Source organism: Diadema setosum, chromosome 7, assembly GCF_964275005.1.
Source record: "Diadema setosum chromosome 7, eeDiaSeto1, whole genome shotgun sequence".
Classification (NCBI taxonomy): Eukaryota; Metazoa; Echinodermata; class Echinoidea; order Diadematoida; family Diadematidae; genus Diadema; species Diadema setosum.
In genome coordinates, this window is record NC_092691.1 from 10,461,359 (window position 1) to 10,471,525 (window position 10,167).

At 41.6% G+C, this 10,167-nt stretch overlaps 1 protein-coding gene across 1 annotated transcript; it reads right to left on the reverse strand.

Moving 5' to 3' along the window:
• Positions 1 to 271: 271 nt before the first annotated feature.
• LOC140230367 (uncharacterized) lies at positions 272 to 5,474 on the reverse strand. Its single transcript, XM_072310515.1, has 2 exons — positions 5,441 to 5,474; positions 272 to 1,008 (listed from the first exon to the last, which is right to left on the reverse strand). Exons 1-2 carry the CDS (start codon positions 5,472 to 5,474, stop codon positions 386 to 388), a joined length of 657 nt encoding a protein of 218 aa, XP_072166616.1. The 3' UTR covers positions 272 to 385.
• Between the last annotated feature and the right edge of the window lie 4,693 nt (positions 5,475 to 10,167).

Sequence of the window (10,167 nt, forward strand, 5' to 3'; positions counted from 1 at the left end):
GCAGCAATAGTACATAGTTAACATTCTATCAAGCTTTAGACCTGCTCTTCTTTTGTTGCTTGTGGTTTTTTTTTTTTTTTTTTTTTGGGTGGGGTGGGGAAGCTTAATATGCAAGCCTTTATGAAACATCGTTATGAAGAGTTTCCGTGAATATACGAATACATCAGATAGCTGGTCTTTGCAAGGCACACGCGAATTAGAGGCAGTCTTTTCATTTTCTAAGGATACTTGTTTAGGCATCGAAGGGGATCATGTAGATGTTGCTACAAAATGACGAAATCTATCTCAATGCGAAGTGAATGGCAGTGTAGTATGGCTTCAGCGTATACTGCTATGGTACAATGGCAATAGTCGACTAAAATTGTCCGTGTTGCCGTCAGGTGGCTTATAGAGGCTGCATGCTTGTTTGCCTTTGTCTTCGAATGACAACGATAGCTACAGTGGCAGCGCCAACTACAAGGGCGATCGTGGCGATAGCAATGCCTGCACTGGCCCCGTTGCTGCTTCCCTTCTTACGGTAGGCCGCATTAAGAAGACCAGGGTCGTTGTCGAACCCGTCAGCCGTTTCGAAGTCGTTGCCGGGGTTGCCGACGAAGCCCATGCCGTTATAATTGCCGGTGTCGCCGCCGCCCATGCCGGCTCCCATGCCCATTCCACCGGTGCCGCCGCCGACGTCGCCGCCGCCCATGCCGGCACCGAATATTCCGACGAAGCTGCCAGCGGCGGACTCCCCGCTGTCACCGCCGGATGAGTCGCCTCCCGCTACCTGCTCTCCCGCCGCCTGTCCTGCGGCAGCCGCCGCCTCGTTCATGCCGAAAATATCGAAATCAGCGGCGTCGGGAGTGTCGAAGTCGGCTGCGTCGGGGGTATCACCCATCCCGTTCAGGTCGCCCCAAGGGTTGTTGAATGCGTTGAAGTCCTGCTGGTCTACGGCGTCCTGCTGGTCGGCCATGTCGCCGTAGTTGTTGAAATTGTCGAAAGGAAAAGCCTGCAGTCCGGCCAGGCATACTGTGAAGACACAGACACGTAACATCAGGGTTAATCGGTTAATCATGACTCATAGGGAGAGAGATGGGGGATGATAACAAAAAGATAACAAGTGTGAGAGGGACAGGGGGATAGGTAGGATCCAACAGTTGACAGAGATAAAGTGGCAGGTGTAAAGACTCAGTCATAATGCTGTATGTACTTTCTTTTGCTATACCTTTCTTACCTTTCCTTACCAAAGACGGCCCCTTACAACTTCGAATCAACAGTGCCATTTTATTTTGATCCACTGTATTTCACTGCATATTCAACACGTTCGATCGCTTTAACTTTGAAACAGAAATGTGACTGTAAGTCTTCAGCTTGTCCATTAATTAACTCGTGTCGGCCGTCAGAGGGCGACGAACTATAAAAGGGGCGCAACATTTGTTATGGGGAGCAACAGCTGGGTGAGTGTGGCGGAGTGTGTGCGCGTCACCAAAAAATGTCGTACTCCGTCATGATGGAGCTGTCGAATTTCCTTTCTTTGTCGATAGATGGCGCGAGCAACCTGTGCTCTTGTGACGACATTCATCTCATGAATTGGGACCTAAATGATCGCATCTCTGATTCTGCGACTACTGGCATAATGGTTAATGATATCAGTTTGACAAGAAAATAGCTCCCTCTATATTTTTTTATTTGATAATTCTTATGTTCATTTGATACAACAACGTAGACAATAAGGAAATATTGTCAGTCATTATGTGAGCCCCCCTCTATTCGGTTTTACATCCTTCGGTAGCATATGTATGATGACTTCCTTAGTTAATTAGTCATCTATTATTATTTCCATAACTATTTTTGCGTCCCTTGGTCTGTTGGTCGGTCTTTGTGACGTAGGCCTACCGTTTACACTGCAATAGTAGTTTGGTTTGGGTCTCCAGCATCGTACACGATTTACTTTTATTATCGTAATACATGGCTCTTGTTTGTCTAAAGCTCAGCCAATGTTTACAGGAATTTGTTACTTTCATTTTAGCACATCTTTGCCCACCTTACTCAGTATGAGTATGTGAAATAGGGTCGTCAAGAATCGAAACTGGAATCATGCAAAGTATCATTGCGGAATCGTATACTATACTGTAAAACATGATATATTCGCGGCATAAATTTTTCGCGAATTGGAGCCAACGGCCTTTTTTGCGGCATGAAATTTTCGCGAACTGCCACTGGTATTCAATGCATACAGTGTAGACAAGAACTTTCGCGTGCATTTTAATTTCGCGAATCTTCGCGCTCGCGAAATTCGCGAAATTAAAATGCAGGCGAACATTCCTCGTTTTACAGAGTAAACCGAACAATTTCCGCGTGCACGAAACTTTCGCGAATTTCGCGAGGAGCAAGTGATTCGAGAAAGTACAATGCACTCGAAAGGTTTTGTCTGTACAACGCATTTAATTCACGAAGTTTCATGCCACGAAAAAGGCTGTCGCCTCCAATTCGCGAAAGTTCCATCCCACGCGAATGTTTCTGGTTGTACAGTACCCATTTGTTCCCATCAAAATCTCGTAGGGAGTAGGCTGAAGTAACTGAAATAACCGACATACCGCTGCTTCACTTGCCAAATATCAGCTGCTATTAATAGTCCTCCTACTTGGCTCCTCGTCAACCGATTGTCTCTGCACGTTTCCCTCGACCTGTTACCCCTCCTCTCCCTCACTCCTCCCTTTTCCTCATTTCATCCATCTTTAGCTCCATTTTCCCTTCTGCCTCTTCCATTCGTCATTTTGTAGCATTTTCTTTTTCTTTTTAATTTATGTACAAATTGGCAACCCCACGCCTCCCGCTTACTATTCCGGCACACATAACAAAACTCAACCTCGTGCTTCTTCAGTTCTTGGTTTGATTGGATCAGTCCTGAAATTGTCACGATTCATATCACGCGGCCTTATTTTTAGCTCTTGGAAACACAAGTACGAACCGAATTATTTTGCTGTTGCGCCCGTGCCAACGCCCTGGCTATTCATCCGAAATATTTTCCCCCTCATAAGACTCGTGACATAACGTCAGGAATTTATCCCACAAGTTTTCGGTCCGAGGTATTAATTTGATGTTGGCATCATACAGTCATTGACTGGAATTAATAGTACAGATAGCTAGACGGATGGACTTGTCTCCCGTATGTTCTGAAATTGCCTGTTCACATGACAGTTTGACCTTCTCGAATAGCTCTCTCTCCCTGTGCCCGGTGGCGACTTTGAACTTCACAAAAATTACAAGTTTTAAAAGTAGCACATATGCTGGTACTTTGACAAAGCATAAGCTCAAGATTAAATTACTTAAAGAGTATGTTGATATCAACAAAGTAAATGCAACACCCCATCTGTTTGTGAGTCTGCTTTAGATTTCTTTGAATATGTGTGATGATGTGAGTTCGTGCGTGTGATGATGAGGATATATGTAAGCTACGCTGGTCCCGTTACGCTGTGGTTTCAGACCCCTTGCCATTCATATGAATATTTGCTTTCAAAGTGTCTTCAACAGATTAAGTTCCTAAGAGCTATTAAGATTTCTAAAGGCGCTTGAAATGATTTAAATAAAAACGTCTGTCCTTGTTAGTAATTTCTTTCAAGTTTAGCAACTGTTTAGGAACTTCTAATACCCATAATCTAGACTGTATGTTATATTGCCCAGATAAAGTGCATTTTCGACAACTCAAATTCTAAGTTGATTAAAGTTGTAATATTGAGATATTTAGAAAGATTCCCTTGTGTCAGTGGAAGCTGCTCACCTATATCGAAATATTAAAATATATTTTACTGATATACGGATAGTATATGCCGCTATTTGAATTGAAATACAGGTTAACCTCCAGTGCAAAGTGTGACAATCAATTGCTGGTTGATCCAACATGCATGCACCACGAAGGTGAGATTTACATGTACTTTAAAATGAGTTGAAACGGTGAGTAATTCGCAGCTGCAGGGGTTCAGGGGTCCCCTTCTTTATCTCCACCAGGGAATTTCCAAATTTCCTGCCCCGGGACCTCGTTTCTGCTTGTCAATCTTCGGGCCACTTGCCCCGGCTCCCGCTCAAACCTAATTTCCGCGGGAACCATTGCTGCCGTCTGCCGAGTTAAATTTGGCTTTGGTCTGTCAGACTCGGGAATCATTTTCATGAAGTGTCATAAATTCATGACTTCTATCTCTCTTTTAGTTTTCAAACCGAAAAGACTACAACTCGTGTAATGGTTTTTATAATATCTTGTTATCACTGTCCTTACTTTGCACAAGGATAACTAAATTTAGCGTAAAGTGTTCATGAATTTATGTAGAGCCAGACACGACCTGGTTTTGCCTGACCGTTCTAAGAACGCTAATGAGCAACGTTATGTGTTGAATATATTCCCGTCTCTGAGAAGATTAAAAGCATGATAGATAAGCCGACATGGGACCACGGCGTCCAGTCAAACAAAGACGATAACTTCATAACCAAAGAAAAAAAAAAACACTCATGTTCCAGACACGCATAAAGTAGGACATGAATAAGCTTTCAGATGCATTATTTAACTAAACAAGGTAACTCTGTATCAAATGTTTATTGGGAGACACACACAAAAACAACAACACAAAAACCCCATGAAATGGCAGAAAATTCGCCCATTCCTCCTCCTCAAAAAAGGAAGTCAATACACCTTAGTCAGTGATAGTTGAATCCGAAATCCTTGCAGCATTTTTTGACAGTGATTTTGGTACAAACAACTGTCTAATTTGCACTTAATCATGAAAGGTAATCTTCTGCATTAAAATATTATTTCTTTTACTCCCCCCCCCCCTCACACTTTTTTCTTTTTCTCGATACCCCAGATGTAGAAATACACCTGTTGGCATGCAGTGAAATCTGCGTACCGTTTGTATTTGGCAGTAATCTAGCACGCAGTCGCAATTTAACAGTGAAGGACGCAATTCATTAAAATCTTCTTTCGAAAACGTCCTCCTTCAATTTCATCTGGCAAATATCCCACATGTCTAATCAAATAATTGGCGAGCTGCAGCTATTGATTTGATTGACGCTTGCATCTGTAAAACGAACTGCCATCTAACTGCCTTCGAAAAAAAAAAATAGCTGATATGCTAGAAAATAGGGCAATGTTTGGTCATTGTTGGTTGGCTGATTTTAATTTCTCTCAAAAACGCTGCATGAAATTGAACAAATTAATGAAGTATAAACATTACTTATGAATGAATGAAATAAGGATATTAATTATGTTGGTGATCTTTTTCCACTGATCTGGTATAATCATATAGTCAGGACATACCTAGAAGACAAAATGGCTATGGTTACCTACATTGAGATAATAGAAACATTTTTGATGCACCACCAGTAGATATCACTCATTTTAAAAAACAAATGACAGAAACGGGGGCATTTAGACTTAGAAAAGCCTTCGAAGGACTTCGAAAAGACTTACCCAGGAATACACATGAGAACAGGGTCTTCTGCATTTTGAAGAATTCGTATAACTTTCCCGAAAGTGGAAAAAAAGAGCAAAGTTGACCACTGAAAAGAGCGGTGGGTATCAATAAGTTTAGTCCAACGGGCGTGGCGTTGAAGCTCCAGACGTGATGTTGAGTTTTGCTAGCTTCCAAGTGAGAACTGTCGAGCGGACCAAGCAGGAACTGTCTTTCCAGTGAGCCCAGATTAGCTTATATACCCCCAGATAATCGGCCTGGCTCGCCCTTTCCAGCACCCTGTAGGCCCCCCTCCCCACACGGCTGGGGGCATGCTGGCGCTGGATTACTCATCCTACATCGAGGGGAAATCGGCGCGGCTTCCGCTCAAGCAGGGCCCCTATCCCCTGATACTAACCCCTTCCAGTGTTAAGATTAAGTGTTACTTTTTACTTCATTTTTATTTCTTTGTGACTTGAGAGGAAAAATCACGAAGACCTGTGCAGCGTACTTCTATCTAAAAGCGCGCCATCTCTTGTCGTTATTATAGGACCTATATCTTTCCGTTGTTCATGTTCCCATGTTCTTACTCCTTTGTTTTATCCCACTTTTTTTTTTTCTTCGGGGGCTGGTCAAGGACGTCATATGTGAGATGATCATTAGTTTAAACCTTACGAAGTAGAGAGGTGCATTCATTATAATCATAACTAATTCGTTTAGAACCTGGCCGCCGACACAACTTTCGATATGTTGCGGAGCATATACGCTAACAGGGATTCGGCCGAGGTGATTCGAGGATTGCGGGCTTGAAATGACCGCCATCGGAACACCCTTTTTTAAATGCCCCGAAATCTATTGCAGATTGGCCAGTGACAGAAAACTAACAGCTAATTCTTAATACCAACATAGGCCCATCCCCAAATTGGGAAACATTTCCCAACTCGTAAATTAAAAATCTAGCCTAGCTTAGTGATGATCACTCACCCATATTGGAATCTCGGCATGAAATTCGATACATGTTTGACAAGACCATCCAATATTATTACTAATCAAGAAGTGCCTCACGTCCTTCTAAAGTTGGAAAAAGAATGTGAGTGGAGACTTATACTAAAGGAAATAATCGATCTACTACAGGTGTCAACTAATATCTCATGTCTGGATAATACATGGGATGACTTTACAGACGGTTACACTCACAAACACACACACACACATAATCATGTATAACATACACTTGTAAATATACATACATGTATGTGTTTGTGTGTATGCAGCAAGTACGAGCAAGTCATTTCATAGGGTAATTTTTCAACATCCGTCATAATGTATCTCACATCTGAGTAATTTCTGCGATGAGTAACGTCAGTGGCGTAACTACGGGGGGCATGGGGGGGGGGGCACGTGCCCCCCCCCCCCCCCATCCGCTGGTTAAAAAAAAAAAGAAAAGAAAAGAAAAAAAAAACCTACCAAAATGGTAATTCAAGGGTTAGTAAACTACTTTTGAAATCGACATGAAAGGGTGATCAAGCAAAAAGATGTTTTTCTAAGATTTCTTTTAACCATATAATTAATGAGGTATATGTAGTGAAACATAGTTCAAAAAGCCCGGAGACGACAAAAGATCGTGATTCAGCTTGATTCCTGGTTGGTATTTTGAATATAAGCAGGATGTGCGCAGTGTACTCAGAACATCGGAACGGCAAAAAGAGTCGCTGCAATGTTGCGCAATGTGATGTAGGTTGTACACATTTTGCTATCAAAGCTAGATCATTGATTTTGCAGTGTTGCTTTACATACTAGTCTATATTAAAATGCCTTGCATTGCCAATAATAAGACTTGACCTTGGCTATTTCCTAACTTTTCCATCTACAATGTATATGAAACACACACACTCACAAACACAAGCAATTAGGGGATGCTCTATATAAAGTGCAGATTTTGGACATCCTTCTCCCGCTTGGTCACTTCGACGCCCCCTCGCTGGACATACTTCCCCCAATCATGAACATAAACCGACACCCTTGACTACCAGTGGCGGATCCAGGGGGCGCACCGGGCGCCCCCTCCCTCCAAAGCGAAAAAAATATATACATGTAGCTTCAAACGACAGTTTTTGGACTGTAAAATGTTAATATTTTTAAGCTCGGTCGATTCGCTCGCTCGCATTTAACCGTTATATGCCATTCTCCTGATGTTACTGCCAGTAATTGCCAGCAGTTGCGCCCGGTGCGCCCCCCCCCCCCCCTGAATTTCCAAAGCGAAAAAAATATAGCTAAAAAACGGCAGTTTGGGGACTGTAAAATGTCAAAATTTTCAAGCTCGCTCGCTTCGCTCGCTCGCATTTAATCGTTATGCCATTCTCCTGATGTTACTGCCAGCAACTGCCAGCAGTTGCGCCCGGTGCAACCCCCTTAATTTCCAAAGCAAACAAATATATGTATACATATATATATAGCTAAAAACGGCAGTTTGGGGACTGTAAAATGTCAAATTTTCAAGCTCACTCGCTCCGCTCGCTCGCATTTAATTGTACCGTTATGCAATTCTGATGTTGCTTCCATGAGGTGCCCCCCAATGTCTTGACCCACGGTACGCCACTGAGTAACGTAGAGTTGAGCATTGCTGGTATCAAGTTGGACGAAACAAACAACCAAACAAAAGAAAATGAGCTTGATTTCCATCGTCTCTTTTCTGTTCAACGCCCAAATCACACATTTTTTTAAAAATTTTTATTAAGAGGCATGATGGTGTCCCCATTATCATAAGTATAACTGCTAATCCGTACGGGCATTTTGTTGCTGTTGTTGCTGTTGCCAGTGAAAATAACATGTAAACACATCAACTCGATCTCTCTATCTGGATCGACATTGGACCATTCTTCATACGAACTGGAGTTTTGCATCTTTACCCGCGGTAATGGAATGACGTCCTGCAAACGTGGAAGAGAAATCAAACAAAATCCCGAAAGTTATTATGAATGTTTCGAATTTTCTCTCCTTGTACTGCACGAATGGATTTGGGTAGATACCTAGCGTACTTGATCAAAGATTGTGGCACCAAGTATAATTGCAAACAAATTTTATAGATATCTATATGCGAGATTGCAAATACTTCTGCAGAGTAAATATTGTGAACTATACCAGTACTAAACCATATAAACTGTACGATGGCTACCTTCTTCATACAACCTCATTTGTCTATAGTAGACTTTATTTGACTGCCCAGGTGATGTCTGAAATCACATGACATTAAGATTGTCAACACTATAGCCTCAATCCAATTCTCATTGGTTTATTTCCTCCCTCTCCGGATGAGTCGGTCTGAGTCAAAATGAATGTCATTGCGTCACACTCTTGGCAACTTCTTATAAAGCTATACCTAAACGTCTCCATGAAATATAAGCGTTATTTCCCCTCAATCTCTTTGGCGTTTTTCACTCATATTTTATCAAATTTAAAGAAAAGATGAATTGTATATTATGAAAATTAAGGAATTATACTGAAGAGTCTTAAGCAATGTATGGGTTTGCTGAACTATAATTATAGCAGGAGGAACACAGTAGAAAAGAAGGACAACTAATGCGAACATAATCATGGAAAATGATACATTGTTTGGAAAGTATACATGCAAAGTTTAGAACAAATTTCCACTTGTTTCTCAAATTCTTGCCGTCACAGAATCATGCACTCATATACCGTCAGCTCTTTCTAAGTAGTTGTTGAAACTTGATACAATAATATAACAATGCTGTCAAAAATGAAGCCATATGTAAAATCAGACAGACAAACAGACAGACAGACAAACAAACAGACAGCCAAACAGACAGACACAAAGGGAGAGATAGATGGGAGGGGAGGGAATGAAGACAAATTAGGGTGGACAGTAAAACAATGGACGGAATTCCCCGCAGACCGTTCGACCCGTCTTGCCATTTTTGAAACCTTGAGATGACAGATATTTTTTTTTTCGTCAAGTTCACGCCACTATATAACTCAATCTATGTTTGATTGCTCAGTAGAAGACTTTGCCAAAATTGGTAAATGGGTGTATAGATAAATAAATAAATACATAATGGAAAGCGATGATGCATTCTAATTCGCAGGGGATGATGCTTGGTCAACAGCTGACCTCTTTTTTTTTTTTTTAGTCAACCTGCTTCGCCACGGCGATATTGTCATTTAAAGTCCTCTTAACAAGTCAGTAGCGCTAATCCACTTATCAAGACTTCTGTGCAAGTTGTTAACGCTAATGAGAAATGATGATTTTGGTTGACTTCATTACGAGTTACAAGGGAAAGGAAAGTGTAATAACGTGCTTTATGACAATGATCACGGAAATAATAGTAGTAATGGTAGTAGCAGTGGTAGTAGTAGTAGTAGTAGTAGTAGTAGTAGTAGTAGTAGTAGTAGTAGTAGTAGTAGTAGTAGTAGTGTATTCAACACATTTCAGTCGTATGCAAACTTACTGGGTAACTATATAGCGCAGTAGCTATGCAATACGTTTTCAATGCGCACCTGTTGTCGTACTCAAAGTCGAGTGCGACGTTATGTCATTCATCCAGTCAACCTCTATTATGAATTTACAAATACGGGAAAGGGAAACTCGTCTAATCTACATTTAAATCTACTCTAGTCAATTAAGATATTATGCGCTTTACGTGAGGATTGTTTCCTGTGCTAAGGCCTCTCGTACTGCCAGGAAGAAGTCCAACGCGATATCGAACCCCTCTCACTTTTTGGTGGCGTG

Bases quoted from the DNA above. Each gene is read 5' to 3' on its own strand.
- LOC140230367 (XM_072310515.1), bottom strand. From the start codon at position 5,474: ATGCAGAAGACCCTGTTCTCATGTGTATTCCTGG. The intron at 1,009-5,440 runs GTAAGTCTTTTC...GTGTCTTCACAG, and splicing joins GTTCTCATGTGTATTCCTGG to TATGCCTGGCCGGACTGCAG.